This window comes from Aquarana catesbeiana, linkage group LG01 (assembly GCF_042186555.1).
Source record: "Aquarana catesbeiana isolate 2022-GZ linkage group LG01, ASM4218655v1, whole genome shotgun sequence".
Lineage (NCBI taxonomy): Eukaryota > Metazoa > Chordata > Amphibia > Anura > Ranidae > Aquarana > Aquarana catesbeiana.
In genome coordinates this window covers 891,037,639-891,055,366 of record NC_133324.1, presented here as the reverse complement: position 1 = coordinate 891,055,366, position 17,728 = coordinate 891,037,639, and the positions used below count along the sequence as shown (strand labels likewise).

General features: G+C 43.4%; 1 protein-coding gene across 1 annotated transcript in view; it reads left to right on the top strand.

Annotated features, from left to right (window-relative positions):
- RNF4 (ring finger protein 4) overlaps positions 1 to 14,357 on the top strand; it is a 45,618-nt gene extending 31,261 nt beyond the window's left edge. The window contains exons 7-9 of the mRNA XM_073610906.1: positions 8,038 to 8,188; positions 12,870 to 12,921; positions 13,209 to 14,357. Of these exons, the coding sequence (XP_073467007.1) occupies positions 8,038 to 8,188; positions 12,870 to 12,921; positions 13,209 to 13,358 (353 nt within the window). The 3' untranslated portion in view covers positions 13,359 to 14,357. The remainder of the gene's footprint in view (positions 1 to 8,037; positions 8,189 to 12,869; positions 12,922 to 13,208) is intronic.
- The last annotated feature ends 3,371 nt before the right edge of the window (positions 14,358 to 17,728 follow it).

The following is a 17,728-nucleotide window of genomic DNA, read 5'->3' as shown; positions in this document are numbered from 1 at the left end:
CTTCTTCAGATCAGTGTATGTATGCTTGTGTGTGAGACTGGAATGAAGTGTGTGATCAGGTACGGTGGCCACCTGTCTTTCATCTAGACGTTATGTCTTTTTAATTATGTGTTGGAGATAGGTGTAGCTTTTCACCATTAATGGTTACTATTAACTCTTTTGGATAATCAATAAATGATATTTAGTATTACACTGGTCTGTCCTCCCTGATTAATTCTTTTGGGCTTTTTTCCCATTTTCTTATGTGTAAGTCTTTATATTCAGAGGACAACCACTCCTTGAGGTTCTTTAATCCCCTTTTTGAATATACCTCAGGACGACGGTGTTAGCAGATCCTTGTATCGGGTGAGGCGAATCAAAGCCAATCTATTAACCCTGTCGGATCTGTACTAAATTGGATGAGCCCCTGGTCTCCCCTTCCCCTTTTTTCTGCAATAGTAAAAAGTACCAGTTAAAGACCCAGGGGTTGGGTGGGGGACAGGCTGGTCCTGCATGATCAACCATATCATTTAATACAAACAGATTAGGGTTTGAGAGTGACCATTAGGATATGTGATGTTAAAGGGGTGTGGGGGAGAAGGAACTTCCAAGCTCTATTCTAGAGTCAGATGCCGCGCCTTCACCCAAGCGGCCCATATTCTTTTGAATTTTTGGGGGGAGTTTCATCCTAGGTAGGTTAGTTTTATAGAGGGGTAGGGCAGCATTTACCAGGGACAGCCAGAGTTGTTTAGTGGGGGGTTGAGTTTGGTTCCATTGTAAAAGAATCGCTTTCCTAGCATAAAAGGACGCGTAAAAGACAAATAATTTTTTCCTTTTGGGCAGCTTCAAGGAAGTCACATATACCTAACAGGAGAGGAATAGGACTGTACAGGACATTTATCTTCCCTATAGAGTTGACGTCGTCAAGGATTACCCTCCAGAATTCCTCCATTTTGGGGCAGGACCAGACTACATGGATGAAATCCGCGCCGTCTGAGCCACATTTGGGGCATATTGCCAATCGACCAGGATAGATTCTCGCCAATCGTGCTGGGGAGAAGTAGGCACGGTGTAGAAACTTTAATTGAGTGTATCTATCTCTGGCCGAAATCATCAGAGGCAGGTACTGCTGAATACCCTCCTCCCAGTCATCCTCAGCCAGGTCTGGAATATGGTTCTGCCATATCGTGAATAGTTGAGAGAGAGAGAGAGAGACCTTAGGTCAGTGATGGCGAACCTTGGCACCCCAGATGTTTTGGAACTACATTTCCCACGATGCTTATGCACTCTACAGTGTAGTTGAGCATCATGGGAAATGTAGTTCCAAAACATCTGGGGTGCCAAGGTTCGCCATCACTGCCTTAGGTGTATCAAGAACAACCAGCATATTATAGGTTATAGATAGTGTTCCACCGCCTTCTAGGGATCATAGCGTATTCTCCCGATCAGACATCTGCAGTGTTATCGAAGGAGGGAATTGAGAGCGGTAGGCATGGCGTACTTGAAGATACCTAAAGAACATTTGATTTGGGAGGCCTTTGTCCCTCTTAAGGGTATCAAAAGAAGTCAACTGTCCCCTGGATACAATATCTTCCAACTTTGTAATCTCATGTCTAGCCCATATAATCGGGTCCGGGATAGAGTGAAAGTGGGGTAGACGGGTTACCCCACAGCGGAGTTGTAGGGGACCATGTGTTTGGTTTCCTAGTCTTCTTGCTGACCGTGTCCTATACTGTAAGTGTTGCCCGCATGGGTGGGGTCACCTGCGGGTTGGATTTAGGGCCCCTGTGGATTAGATTTCTCAGCTCTGCGTAGAAGACCAGCAGTGCTGCCTCTAATGTAGACGCGGGATTGGCCGGTGTCTTGGCCAGCTACCGCCTGACGGTAACCAGAACCGCCACCCAGTAATATTTTATGTAACACAGTAGAGCCAGGCCACCCAGTGTAACCGGTAGTTGCAGTGTTTTCGCTATCCTAGGTACCGCACCCTTCCATACGAAGGATATGATTATGCTATCTTATCTTTTAAAAAAGAGACGGGTATAGCTACAGGAGTCTGACGAAAGAGGTAAGTGAATTTAGGCAGCACTGTCATCTTTATAAGATTGACTTGTCCCACCGGAGTGAGTGGAAGGAACTTCCAGGCTGCGCATCTTTGGGACAGTTGGAAGACTAATGGGTTCAAGTTTAGGGCGATAAACTGGTTTAGGTCTGTGTATCTCCACCCCCAGATATCTGAACTGGAAAATCCTCCGTAGTTGCGCATCTAACGGTGGGGAATTATTGTCGGAAAGAAGCGGAAACAGTATGGATTTCCCCCAATTTATGCATACTCCCGAATATCGCCCAAATCTACCAATAACCAAGAGTGCAGTCTGTAGGGAAGTCCCGTCATCTTTGAGATACAGGAGGGTATCATCGGCATAGTGACACCTTTTTCGTGGAGGGGGCCTACTGTAACACCCTGTATCTCAGGGTTGGATCGTAGGAGGATTGCCATGGGTTCTTTTGCCAACGCAAAAAGTCCTGGGGAAAGGGGACATCCCTGTCTTGTTCTTCCACCCAGAAGGAAGGGCGGGGAGAGGACAGTACCGGTATGGACCCTGGCCGTCAGAGACCTGTACACAGCCTCGACCCAGGAAATGAAGACTGGACCGAATCCGAACCTACGGAGGACCTCCCACAGATATTGCCACTCGACTGAATCGAAAGCTTTTTCTGCATCCAGGGAGGCCTCTCCTGCAGGTCAGCCGTCCCCATTCCCAGAGGCCAAGACCACATACAGTCTCCGGAGATTTATATCTGTTCCCTTTCCTCACATGAAACCTGACTGATCTTCATGGATTAAAGTGAGTATCACCTCGTTTAGGCACTTGGCGAAAATTTTAGTCAATACTAAAGGTCTGTAGGACGAGCATATTTGAGGGTCTTTCCCTGGTTTGGGGATCACTGCTATGATAGCTTGGGCCACTAATGGGGGAAGAGCTCCTTTTTTTTTCGTTATGTTATGTAGCCTAGGTGTCATTTCTTCCATATATTGTTTATAAAATTCTAAAGGGAATCCATCTAATCCTGGGGTCTTACCCGATTGCAGTGAGCCCAGCGCTATTTGAACCTCCTCCAATGTAATCAGGGGCATCTAATCTTTCTCTTGCTGAGGGAGTGAGAACCGGGAATGACACTTCATCCAGGAACTCGCATAGCTCTCTATCAGAGTAGTATGCCCTAGAAGAATACAGTTTAGCCTAGTAATCAACAAAACGGGCATTGATTTCCACTGGACCAGCTAACAGGGCTTTTATCCCCCTGCTCAAATATTCGTTGCGTTTGAACTAGCTGATGTTTATTTACCTTTGCCACTCTGAGCAGCATCACCTGTTTATACGCCACCTTCATGTCTTGACCCGTGATGGGGTTTGCAATTTGAGCATAGTGGGACTCAAGGGCTTGGGCCTTTGCCTCCGCCTCCTCTAGTGTAAGCTGATCGTTCTTATGTTCCCTGACTATAGAGGAAATGTAACAACCTCTTATGTAGGCCTTAAAGGCCTCCCAATCATTCCGTTGAGTTAGTTCACGCATTTATTAACTAGTATTGTTTAATCATTTGGGCTATTTCGATCTCTAGAGTAGGGTTGGCTATCCAGAATCTGGATAGGCGCCAAATTCTATCTGCCAGGGATGTTTTGGTTTGTTTGCAGCACAGCAGGGGGGAGTGGTCGGATCTTCCTCGTTCTTAAAGCAAAATTGTGTAGGCACAACCGGTTAATACGGTCTGCCCCTGTAGGCTATCTGTCTTATGCCGTTTGCTACCCCATTCAACTTTTGAACATAATCGGGTCCCATTTCTTAACACCACAAGGCATACTTGAACAGAGGGGCTGAAAGAAGCAATCTTACTATCCGTAGAACTGCAAAAAATGTCAATGTACTCTAAAAGCAACGTGGTCCTGCATGTACAGACTATGCTAGTCCACCAACAAAACTGGGTGCAATTACAACATCGAGGATCTGGCTGGATTTCACTGACTACCTTTTATTATACTTGAGAATCTTGCTAGACCTGGCCTCCTTTTTATATAAGCGCCTGAAGGACCTTCAAATCTGCACTAAGTGCTGGTTTATACCACAAAAAGATCCAGATGCGTTTCTGCATGCGTGTTTTGATGCCTTTCCTGGATGCATTCCAGATGCGTTTTTTATTTATTTTCATGGGGTTTTTTTTCACTGTACTGGTGTCCGGTGCATTTCGGTTGGTTTTTGATGCATTTTACCGCGTTCCAGGACAGTCAAGTGCAGGAAAAATGCAGCATGTTCTATTTTTTTTTCCTGGAAGTGACCTCACTTGTGCTAACTATGCCATTGGAAACTATATAACCTACCAAACGCACTGGATTGCATGTGTGAACTGGCCCTTAAAAAGATTACGAAGGGACTTTGTGTCTTGTGTCTTAACCATTCACTGCTCCTACCAAAATCGAAAGAAAAGTTTTGACTTTACACACACACTTCAAATGTAATTTTGGATAGTATCTGTATGAGTTCCCCAATCCCTTTACTGTCAAGTAGGCCCCTAAATAGATCGCGGTGGTGGGGAGGATTCACTCTCCACTGCCAGGGTACTAAAAGTTCTGTAGTGATAAAGAGGAGAGCATTCTGCAGTCCATTTCTAAGCAAAATTTACACTTATCAGCCATAACCACTGACAGATTAAGTGAGTGACGTTGATTATCTTGTTACAAAGGCATCTAAAAGTTGGTGGGATATATTGGGCAGCAAGTAAACGTGATGTCCCTGGGGTTGATTTGTTGAAAGCAGAATAAATGGGCACGGCAGTTTGTTGTGTATGGGGCTAGGTAGTCACAGACGGGTCAGGGTGCCCATGCTGACTGGTGTCCACAGCTAAAAGTGCCTACAATGGGCACATTAAAATCAGAACTGGACCACCAAGCAATGGAAGAAGATGGCCTGGTCTAATAAATCCTGTTTTCTTTTACATTTTGGGTGTCGCTTACTTGGGGAAGAGATGGCACCAGGATGCACTAAGGGAGGCAAGCTGGTGGAGACAGTGTGATGCTTTGGGCAGTGTTCTGTTGGGAAACCTTGGGTTCTGCCATTCACACAGATGTTACTTTTAACCTACCTAAACGTTGTTGTTATCAGCAGGATAACGCACCCTGCCATACCACAAGAATGGTTCAAGAATGGTTTAACCCTTTCGCTGCCAGAGCAGTTTTTGCATTTTTTTTTTTTTCTTCTGCACACGTTTAACCACCTATCCCCGGACCATTTGGCTGACAAGACCAGAGCACTTTTTGCGTTTTGGCACTGCGTCTCTTTAACTGACAATTGTGCGACGTGACCCCCAAACAAAATTGACGTCCTTTTTTTTTTCCCCACGAATAGAGCTTTGTTTTGGTGGTATTTGATCACCTCTGCGGTTTTTATTTTTTGCGCTATAAATAAAAAAAAAAAAAAGCGTCAATTTTGAAAAAAACGCATTATTTGTTACTTTTTGCTATAATAAATATCCCTCCAAAAAATATAAAAAAAAATTCTTTCTCCTCAGTTTAGGCTGATACGTATTCTTTTACATATTTTTGGTTAAAAAAAAAATCACAATAAGCATTTTATTGATTGGTTTGCGCAAAAGTTATAACGTCTACAAAATAGGGGATAGTTTTATGGCATTTTTATTAATATTTTTTTTTTTTTTTAATATATATATATAATCATGTCATGACTGCGACATTACGGCGGACAGATCGGACACTTTTGGCACTACTTTGGGACCATTCACATACTCGCTGTAGGGAGCTGTGATCTGTGTCAATGTCACTAGGCAGAACGGGGAAAGGCTTGTTTACATCAGCATTTCCCCGTTCTTTCTCTCCGTGAGACGATTGCGGGCATCGGACCCGCGATCACACTCGCGGAGCTCGCGGCGGGCATGCGCCCGCAAACCGCTTCTTAGAGGGCAACGTACAGGTATGTTAATATGCCTGTACGTGCCCTTCTGCCGACGTATATCGGCGTGAGCCGGTTGGCAAGCGGTTAAAAAAAATAATTTTAGGCCTGAAAAATACTTTAAAAACCCCAAACATTCTATATTTTCTGAAAGCGGACCCCTTTGAGTAAGATAATTGGTGGTTCCAATATTTTATGTCACTTGATATTACCGCAAAGGTCTAGGAAACACAAAATCTCAGTAAAAAAACACACTAAAGTGAGTTTTAGGGCAAACAAACGCAATAAACTACCCACATTTTTATTAAAATATATAAGACAAGGTTGCACCGAGTAAGTCGATGCTTTAACATGTGAATCCTTAAATTTGTGTGTGCCCTTAAAATGGCATCAAACTTCAGTACCCTATATTTTCTATAGACGATGCTTCAAAAGCCCCCTATAGATTATCAGTTTAGTGTTACGGAGGAGGTCTTGTGCTAGAATTATTGCCCTCTTTCCAGCGTGTGCAGTGTTTATGTAACTTGTATTGCAAGCAACGTTTTCACACATAGGCGTATGTGGGGATGGGGGGCTATAACTCTCCTTTTCTCCTTTCCTCTTTTGTCCTTTGTCTTTTGTCCTTCCTTCCTTTCTTTCTTCTTTCTTCTTTCTTCTTCTTTCTTCTTCTTCTTTCTTCTTCTTTCTTCTTTCTTCTTTCTTCTTCTTTCTTCTTCTTTCTTCTTCTTTCTTCTTCTTTCTTCTTCTTTCTTCTTCTTTCTTCTTCTTTCTTCTTCTTTCTTCTTCTTTCTTCTTCTTTCTTCTTCTTTCGTCTTCTTTCTTCTGTCTTCTTCTTCTTCTTCCGTCTTCTTCTTCTTCTTCTTTCTTCTTTCTTCTTTCTTCTTTCTTCTTTCTTCTTCTTTCTTCTTCTTCCTTCTTCTTCCTTCTTCTTCCTTCTTCTTCCTTCTTTTTCCTTCTTTTTCCTTCTTTTTCCTTCTTCTTCCTTCTTCTTCCTTCTTTTTCCTTCTTCTTCCTTCTTGCCCCTTCCTCCTTCCTTCTTCTTCCTTCTTCTTCCTTCTTCTTTCTTCTTCTTTCTTCTTCTTCCCCCTTCCTCCTTCCTTCTTCTTCCCCCTTCCTCCTTCCTTCTTCTTCCCCCTTCCTCCTTCCTTCTTCCTTCTTCTTCCCCCTTCCTCCTTCCTTCTTCCTTCTTCTTCCCCCTTCCTCCTTCCTTCTTCCTTCCTCCTCCCTTCTTCCTTCCTCCTCCCTCCTTCCTCCCTTCTTCCTTCCTCCCTTCTTCCTTCCTCCTCCCTCCTTCCTCCCTTCTTCCTTCCTCCTCCCTCCTTCCTCCCTTCTTCCTTCCTCCTCCCTCCTCCTTCCTTCTTCCTCGTCACAGCAAGAAGTGGAGTAGAGCAGGCATGTGTTCGCTATTCTTCCTCCCTCCACCTGGCATGTCGGTCCCAAGTCCACAGATGGGCAAGCGGAGCCCAGAACACATGGCGGGGGGGCGGTACTGGGGGTGTGTGGAAGCAATCGGGCCGAATGCTTCCACCTGACAGGCAGAAGTCTGCCTGTCAGTTTTAAACAAAATCCCAGTGGCTGCAGCCACAACAAGCAGTTTAAGGTGTTGACTTGGCCTCCAAATTCTCCAGATATCAGTCCAGTCAAGTATATGTGGGATGTGTTGGAAGATCAATTCCAATCCATGGAGGCCCACGTCACAACTTACAGGACCAAAGGGATCTGCTACTGACTCCTTGGTGCCAAATACCACAGTAAATCTTCAGAGGTCTAGTGGAGTCCATGCCTTAATGGGTCAGGGCTGTTTTGGCAGCAAAAGGGGGACCTACTCAATATTAGGTGGGTAGTCCTAAAGTTACGGTTGATCAGTGTATATTTTGGGGCTACCATAGAGGAAAAATTGGAGGGGTAGCCTTGCATAACAGACCAAAAAATTGTCGCCTTTTGTAAAGTTCTAATTTGTAAGAATGTTGAACTGAAATTCTGGGGAGTGGATGGGGACTAGTGGCAGAAGTTAGTTCTCTTTTAGCCAGGGCTGTAATGGAAGAGTTGTGGAAATAAATTGATAAATAATGCTGCAATTTGGCTTATTTGCAGAGCACCAAGACCAAAGAAGAAATGCAGCCCGGGGGTCCTCACATATGGCAAGCTGTATATTAAGCAGTGATGATGAAGATTCAAGAAATAACGACGTTTATCTCAGTGGCAGTGGATCCAGTGACTTAACTTCAGTCCACACCAGATCCAGGTTGGGAAACTTTAGCCATTCAAAGGACCAATTTTACTGCGCTATGTGGGGAGATAGAAATGTTGATCATCTCTGTTGCCTATGGCAGGGGTCTCCAACCCCTGGGCCAAGGCCCGGTACTGGTCCGTGGCCTGTTGATGGCCCGGCCACACAGCTGGAGGCAAGAGGCGACCGTGGTCCGACAGGTCTATCCTCGGGCTGTGATTGCAAGGGGCTCTGGGTGGGTGGGGTGGGGGGGCTGTGATTGCAAGGGGCACTGTGACATAGGGCTGTGATATAAAGGGGGCTGCAATGTAAAGGGACACTGCAGTCATTATAGTGTCCCCTTCACAGTGCAGTCCCCCTTTACTGTGCAGTCTGTTACATTACCGTGCCCCTTTTACAGTGCAGCCCCCGTTACAGTAATATGTGAATGAATGAATGAATTGAATGATTTGTAAAGCGCTGCAAATGCGAACCGAATCGCCTCAAGGCGCTAGATGTATTCTCTGTAGTCAGCTTCTAGAAAAGGAAGGTCTTTAGTTTTTTCCTGAAGGCCTGGTGGTTTTCTTCCATGCGGATGTTGGTTGGGAGAGCATTCCATAGTCGAGGTCCTTTGACTGCAAATCTTCGTTCTCCCTTTGCTTTGTAGCAGTATTTGGGAATGATGAGGAGGTTTTGGTTAGCTGATCGAAGACTACGATTCGGTGTGTAGTGTTTTATTTTTTCCCGGAGATATAGCGGAGTGTTTCCTTGTATGCATTTGTGGGTGAGGCAGAGGGTCTTGAATGTGATCCGATTCTTCAGTTAGCCAATGTAGGCTTTTTAGGGATGGGGAGATGGATTCCCAGGGCTTTTTTCCTGTTAACAGTCTTGCCGCCGTGTTTTGGATGAGTTGCAAGCGCGCAAGCTGATATTGGGGTAATCCTACGTAGAGCGAATTTGCGTAGTCGAGTCGGGAATTGATGATTGTTCCCACAACTGCTGCTTTGTCCTCTTCTGGGATGAAGGGGATGAGTCTGCGAAGCAGGCGGAGGAGATGGTGGGATCTGCTCACCACTGATCCTATTTGTGCATCCATTGTCATTCCTGAGTCAAAGATGACTCCGAGACTCTTGGCTTTGGTGCTGGGGGAGATGGTCTGTCCGAGCATGGAGGGTGGTGTCTACGGGGTCATAATTTTGGAATTTTTGTTGGCTTGCAGGAGAAGAAGTTCTGTTTTTGATCCGTTGAGTTTGAGGGAGCTAGTGGTCATCCAGTCATCTATTAAAGTGAGGCATTTCTGTAATTGCTGATGATGATCTTTTTGTCCGTTGATGCGAAGGTACAGTTGGGTGTCGTCTGCGTATGAGTGGAAGCAGAGGTCGGTTTTTCTGATGATACTGAGAAGTGGACGGATGTAGATGTTAAATAGCACTGGTGACAGGGGTGAGCCCTGAGGGACTCAACAGGAGACTGCCCGAGATTCCGAGGTGAATGTTCCTAGTTTCACTGTCTGAGAGCGATTCTCTAAGAAGGATGTAAACCATTTTAGGGCAGAATCTGTAGCTCCTGCAACTTCTGAGAGGCGGACAAGTAAAGTATTGTGGTCCACTGTATCGAATGCTGCGCTGAGGTCTAACAGTACCAGGAGACTCGGTTCTCCGTCATCTGCTGCTTCAAGGGTGTCGTCCCATATTTTGAGAAGTGCTGTTTCTGTGCCATGGCCTGGGCGGAAGCCTGATTGCAGAGGGTCCAGGAGGTGGTGTGTCTCCAGGGGGTGTTGTAGCTGCTGTACTACTGCTTTCTCTATAATCTTGGAGATGGTGTTGAGGCTTGTTATTGGTCTGCGGCAGTTAGGGTCTTTAGGGTCGAGATTGGGTTTCTTTAGCAGTGGTTTGACGATGCCTTGCTTGAGGGAGGTTGGCACAGTCCCTTCTTTGAATGATTGATTTATGAGATGTGTTAGGGTGGGGGCCAGGATGTCGGAACATTCTTTAAGCAATTTGGTGGGGATGATGTCGTTCGGTGATGTGCTGTCGCGAAGGCTTCTGATGATGTTTTTAGTCGTGTCCGTAGTGATTGGGGACAAAAAGAAATTCGGTGGTTGAGTGATGTTCATGTCGATATCCTCTTTTTGCATTGGTTGAGTGAGGTTGGTTGTTATTTTCTGATGAATTGCTTTCCGAATGTTGTCGATTTTGACGATGAAGAAATCTGATAACTCATTGCAGAATTCTTGAGTATCGAGGGGGCTCTAAGCAGGTCGGGTTCATTGACTGAGCAACTATTTTGAAAAGTTCCCGTGGGCGGTTTAAGGCGGATGAGATGGTGTCTGCGAAATGTTCTTTTTTGGCTTTGAAGATTGCCTTTTATTTCACCGTGAGTGCTTTGTAGTTAGCATGGTTTTCCTTGGTGGGATTTCTTCTCCAAGCTCTCTCAGCTCTTCTGCGTTCTTGCTTGAGTAGGGTGAGAGTGCCATTAAACCAACTCAAGTTTTTTTTGCGGACGGGTGTTCTGCGTTTTGGCGCCACGGAGTCTGCTGTTTTGTAGTAAAACATTGTTTAGGGAGTTGAGTGTTTGTTCCGTTGAGAGATTTGGGTTTAGCAAAAGAATTTTGCTTGATAATGTAGTTTTGAAGAGTTCAGAGTGTAGTTTCTTCTGAGATCTGTTCCAGTGTGTTGCTGTTGCCCGTTTTCTGTTTTTGGAGGATGGTGCTAGTGGTGATTTTAAATTTGATAGCATGGTGGTCCGTCCATAATGTAAAGGGCGGCTGTGATGTGAAACAGAATGGAGGACATTGTGGGGCTGCTTTAAAGTGGGAACTGGAATGTAAAGGGGAACTGTGGACATTGTAGAGGTGGGTTGTGGTGTGAAGGGGGGCTAAGGCAGACTCCGTGAATGTCCAGTCACCCGCCCAACCCCGTGCAGCACTGGAAAGTGAGCAGAAAAATCCATATGGCTGCTAGGGGAGGCCCTAGCAAGGTTTTTTACCAGTGTCCAATAACCCTGAAGGTAGCCTGCATGATCTATGAATACAGACCCTATGTCCTGTACTGTACTCCACGATAAGCAATTTGCAGGTAAGTGAAAAGTCCTATTTTCTTAACCATATTGCACATATATGTACAGTATCTCACAAAAGTGAGTACACCCCTATCTTTTCATGTGACAACACTGAAGAAATGACACTGCTACAATGTAAAGTAGTGAGTGTACAGCTTGTATAACAGTGTAAATTTGCTCTCCCCTCAAAATAACTCAACACACAGCCATTAATGTCTATACCGCCGGCAACAAAAGTGAGTACACCCCTAAGTGAAAATGTCCAAATTGGGCCCAATTAGCCATTTTCTCTCCCCGGTGTCATGTGACTCCTTAGTGTCTCATGTATGAATGGGGAGCAGGTGTGTTAAATTTGGTGTTATCGCACTCACTTTGTCACACTGGTCACTGGAAGTTCAACATGCCACCTCATGGCAAATAACTCTGAGGATTTACAAAAAGAATTGTTGCTCTACATAAAGATGGCCAAGGCTATAATAAAATTGCCAAGACCCTGGAACTGAGCTACAGCACAGTGGCCAACACCATACAGCGGTTTAACAGGACGGGTTCCACTCAGAACAGACCTCGCCATAGTTGACCAAAGATGTTGAGTGCATGTTCTCAGCGTCATATCCAGAGGTTATCTTTGGTAAATGGACGTATGAGTGCTGCCAGCATTGCTGCAGAAGTTGAGGGGGGGGGGGGGGGGTCAGCCTGTCAGATCTCAAACTATACACCGCACACTGCATCAAATTGGTCTGCATGGTTGTTGTCCCAGAAAGAAGACTCTTCTAAAGATGATGCACAAGAAAGCCCGCAAACAGTTTGCCGAAGACAAGTGGACTAAGGACATGGATTACTGGAACCATGTCCTGTGGTCTGAGACCAAGAAAAACTTATTTGGTTCAAATTGTGTCAAGCGTGTGTGGCGGCAACCAGGGGAGGAGTAAAAACACAAGTGTGTCTTGCCTACAGTCAAGCATGGTGGTGGGAGTGTCATGGTCTGGGACTGCATGAGTGCTGCCGACACCGGGGAGCTACAGTTCATTGAGGGAACCATGAATGCCAACATGTACTGTGACATACTGAAGCAGAGCATGATCCGCTCCCTTCGGAGACTGGGCCGCAGGGCAGTATTCCAACATAACGACCCCAAACACGCCTCCGATAAGACCACTGCACACCAGCTCCGTGATGTCATCATGGAGGAGTGGAAGAGGACTCCAGTGGCAACCTGTGAAGCTCTGGTGAACTCCATGCCCAAGAGGGTTAAGGCAGTGCTGGAAAATAATGGTGACCACACAATATTGACACTTTGGGCCCAATTCAGACATTTTCACTTAGGGGTGTACTCACTTTTGTTGCTAGCAGTCTAGACATTAATGGCTGCGAGTTATTTTGAGAGGACAGCAAATTTACACTGTTATACAAGCTGTACACTCACTACTTTACATTGTAGCAAAGTGTCATTTCTTCAGTGTTGTCACATGAAAAGATATTATAAAATATTTACAAAAATGTGAGGGGTGTACTCACTTCTGTGAGATACTGTATATATTTTTCTGTAACGTTTGTTAGGGCACAGTTCTGTTTTTAAGTACAACTTTCAATTTTTTTTTTTCTTTACTGCCTCAAATGTTGTTCTAACACTGGCTTTATCTTTGTCTTTTTACAGATCGAGTGGAGCAAATGTTAGTTGTCCTATTTGCATGGATGGGTATTCAGAGGTGAGTTTTAGATGTCCATATTTGTTTTTTTTTTTTTTTTTTTTTTTTAACTGCTCAAATCGGGGTGCCTGGTTTTGGTCCCGTTTAAGAAAGGGCTTTGCTTGCTAATATATAACTTGTCATCAGACATGATAATATTGTACGTTGGTGGTAGTCGTGGGAAAGGCCTCTTATCTTTTCTCGCTGCATAATTTAGTCCATAATGAGCACTGTATTCTGTGAGGTTCATGTTTTATATTTCTGACATATAGGAAAGTTTTGTTCATGCTGTGCTTATTTTCTCCTAGATTGTACAAAGCGGACGTCTCATTGTGTCTACCAAGTGCGGTCATATATTCTGCAGCCAGTGCCTTCGCGATGCCCTTAAAAATGCCACCTCATGTCCGACTTGCCGAAAGAAACTGACACACAAACAGTACCACCCCATTTACATATGAGAGATCTTTAATGTATTGTGTGCCCAGACTTGATCTACTCCTGAACTTTCTGCAATATTGTTTTAGGTGGTGTGTACATGGAGGATGTATTGTGTTGGGAAGGACCTGTTGAAGAAAATTTGCACCTAGTTAGGCTTTGCACAATACCACTTCTTTGTGGCCGGTGACCATACAATGAGTTGTTTAGAGGTGCCCTTATTTTTCAAAGTACCTGGGAATGGACCACGTTTTAAGGTGGCTTATCTGGGTTGCCTGCTCCATTCATATCCTGAAATTTCTTGCTGCCTCAGTGTAAGTTGTCCATTGACTTCAGATTTTAACCACCTGATAACTGGGTATGGTAATATTTAAATGATCTGAAAAATCAGAGATTCCAAGTTGGTTTCTTCTCTTTGAACTGTCCTCTGGAGATTTGCAATGTATGTCCACCTCTCTGACAAATGTGATATAAGGCAGATCAATGAGATTACTACCTTTTTTAAAATGAACATCATTTACCTTGGATTCATAGAACAAAATCCTGTATTGCCCCTTTAGAATAGGATAAGTCATAACTAGGCTTGAGCAAGCGTTTCAACATTCATAATTAAATGATGATGTGCAATCTTACAAAATGTTTATATGTGCCCCTTTTTTGCCTTTCTTTTGTCTAGGAACAACTTTAGCGCTGAGAAAGCCCTCCTAAGGTTCTTATTAATTATACAAGGTATTAACTGTAGAGGGTTGTTAGACAGTTGTGCAGCACTACAGAGACGACATGGCTTTATCTGTCCTCTAGATAGAAAAAAAAAAATCTTAAGGGCACAAATGTAAATCGTGCCTGCTTGATTACAGTGATTTAAACTGAATATTCAAAGCCTTCTTATGACTGCTGCTCTTTAAGTGATGATACTAAATTTCTTCTTAAACATTTAGAAAGCATACTGCCTAAAAGCCAACACAGGTATACAGGTAAAAGCCAGTAAATTAGAATATTTTGAAAAACTTGATTTATTTCAGTAATTGCATTCAAAAGGTGTAACTTGTACATTATATTTATTCATTGCACACAGACTGATGCATTCAAATGTTTATTTCATTTAATTTTGATGATTTGAAGTGGCAACAAATGAAAATCCAAAATTCCGTGTGTCACAAAATTCGAATATTACTTAAGGCTAATACAAAAAAGGGATTTTTTAGAAATGTTGGCCAACTGAAAAGTATGAAAATGAAAAATATGAGCATGTACAATACTCAATACTTGGTTGGAGCTCCTTTTGCCTCAATTACTGCATTAATGCGGCGTGGCATGGAGTCGATGAGTTTCTGGCACTGCTCAGGTGTTATGAGAGCCCAGGTTGCTCTGATAGTGGCCTTCAACTCTTCTGCGTTGTTGGGTCTGGCATTCTGCATCTTCCTTTTCACAATACCCCACAGATTTTCTATGGGGCTAAGGTCAGGGGAGTTGGCTGGCCAATTTAGAACAGAAATACCATGGTCCGTAAACCAGGCACGGGTAGATTTTGCGCTGTGTGCAGGCGCCAAGTCCTGTTGGAACCTGAAATCTCCATCTCCATAGAGCAGGTCAGCAGCAGGAAGCATGAAGTGCTCTAAAACTTGCTGGTAGACGGCTGCGTTGAAACAGAGTGGACCGACACCAGCAGATGACATGGCACCCCAAACCATCACTGATGGTGGAAACTTTACACTAGACTTCAGGCAACGTGGATCCTGTGCCTCTCCTGTCTTCCTCCAGACTCTGGGACCTCGATTTCCAAAGGAAATGCAAAATTTGCTTTCGTCAGAAAACATGACTTTGGACCACTCAGCAGCAGTCCAGCTCTTTTTTTCCTTAGCCCAGGTGAGACGCTTTTCGCGCTGTTTCTTGGTCAACAGTGGCTTGACACGAGGTATGCGGCAGTTGAAACCCATGTCTTTCAAGCGTCTCTTGGTGGTGGATCTTGAAGCACTGACTCCAGCAGCTGTCCACTCCTTGTGAATCTCCCCCACATTTTTGAATGTTTTTTTTTTTTCACAATCTTGACTAGGGCACGGTGATCCCTATCGCTTGTACACTTTTTCTGACCACAGTTTTTCCTTCCCTTTGCCTCTCTATTAATGTGTTTGGACACAGAGCTCTGAGAACAGCCAGCCTCTTCAGCAATAACCTTTTGTGTCTTTCCCTCCTTGTGCAATGTGTCGATGGTCGCCTTTTGGACAGCTGTCAAATCTGAAGTCTTCCCCATGTTTGTGTAGGCTTCAGAACTGGACTGAGAGACCATTTAAAGCCCTTTGCAGGTGTTTTGAGTTAATCAGCTGATTAGTTTGTGGCACCAGGTGTCTTCAAAATTTAACCCTTACACAATATTCGAATTTTGTGACACACGGAATTTTGGATTTTCATTTGTTGCCACTTCAAATCATCAAAATTAAATGAAATAAACATTTGAATGCGTCAGTCTGTGTGCAATGAATAAATATAATGTACAAGTTACACCTTTTGAATGCAATTACTGAAATAAATCAAGTTTTTCAAAATATTCTAATTTACTGGCTTTTACCTGTAATCTTTTATTAGCCAGTAAATGTGCTTATGTGCCCCCCTCTGATTTGGTTTCACTTTGCTACTGGGACCTGACTGAGCTCCATGAATTGCCATTCCATTCTCAAATAAGTGCTCTTATTGGCCTATATCTTGCTGATGTCACATTGCAAAGTGGAATAGCAGTTTGCAGGGCTTAGCTGTGAAATTGGTTCAAGGTGGACCTCTATGACCAGGTGCAACTAAATCAGAGGAACATAGGAAAGTCTCCCCTGGCTACTAACAGTAGTGACAGGCATAGTATGTTGTCTGCTCTTAGGTAGGACTTATGTTCAATATAAAATACAGGTTCTTTGAAGTCTGTTGAATATGCTGATAGGCCATCAGTGTGAAATGAAGGATATTTTTTCCCACCCTAGAACTGTGGGGATATAAATTTATACCTATGAGTTGTTTCCAAAACAAACTTATTGGCTTAGAAAATTTGTGCAAAAATAAAATTTGGCACAATTCTTGTTACTTGGCTTCAGCACTTGTTCCTTTAAGTAATTTACTATAACCGGTATCTATGTTTTGCAATACTCCTTATTAATACTTTATTTTAAAAGAAAAAATCTGACAGTAATAGTTTCTTTTTGGTCGAAAATTCTAAATGACCATCAGTATTTTTGGTATAATCGTCTGTTTTTGCACAAAAGGTAACACTTTTAAATCCATAATGCACCTAGCTTTGTGGAACTTGCAGTGTTCAAAATTAAGTAAACTGAATCCATCTCGGAGGGATTTTTTTTTTTGGAGGCTAATGTGAGAGGCCTTGGATTGCAACCCTGTTCTCTAGCTATCTGGCTGAACATAGTTCTGCAGCAATATCTGACTCTCAGGGTTTTGTAGAATGTTGATTTATTACACAGGCTTCTAATGTGAGTTACTGGCCTTGGATTGATCTTTGGTGTGCTCCAATCCTTGATGTGCCATTATAAAGGTCTGTAATTCGGCATGGCATGCCTGTGCAATTGCCCGAGTTTTGCTACGTTACGTTCAATAAAAAGGACTATTTGCGTACTTTGTAATCACCCTTTACATTTTATGAAATGGCAAGAAATGCAGCATTGGGGCACACAATACCTTGTGATAACCCTCGTGCCAAGTGGCTTGGTGAGCTCAGGAGTAACTATTCAGCTTGCTTAATGCCTGCCTCTGTGTAGATGGGAAGGTACACTTTGAAAAAGGGTTCTATTTTTTTTTTTTTTTATAGCATGGGATACCTACTTTTGACCCCTTGTGCAATATTTTGGTCTCGGCATCTGGGTTTTACTAGGATTGGAATGTGAAATTCCAATTTACATTCATAGCATCACATAATTCTGATTTTCTAAGATTCTATTATTTCAGCCAGAGATGGATGTCAGACTTGCAAGTGTCAGCTTCCTGCTGCTGTTTAATGAGGAAGCTTTGGGATGGGATCTCCTTATTACAGGAAACATCAGAAGGTTTTTGCATTTAAACTTGATTTATACTTTAAACAGTATTTGTATTATATTTGTATGTGCTTCTTTCTTTGACAGGTTTTCTTTGCTATATTTTGATATAATTTCTGGGGCAAAACCCACCATTTTCTTACCTCATTGATTTAGTTTTGCTTATCTGTGACCTCCTTTTTATTGTAACTTTTTTAATTTCTAAAGAAAGTGTGTGTGTGTGTGTGTGTGCATTTAGTACTTGTACATAAGGTTCATGCAACAATTAGTTGTAGGACAAAAAATAAATGTCTTTATTAAAGTTACTTTGTTTATGGCAGTAATGAATGGTTAGTGGTGGGGTCAGGTGTCTGATGCTGAGACGCTGG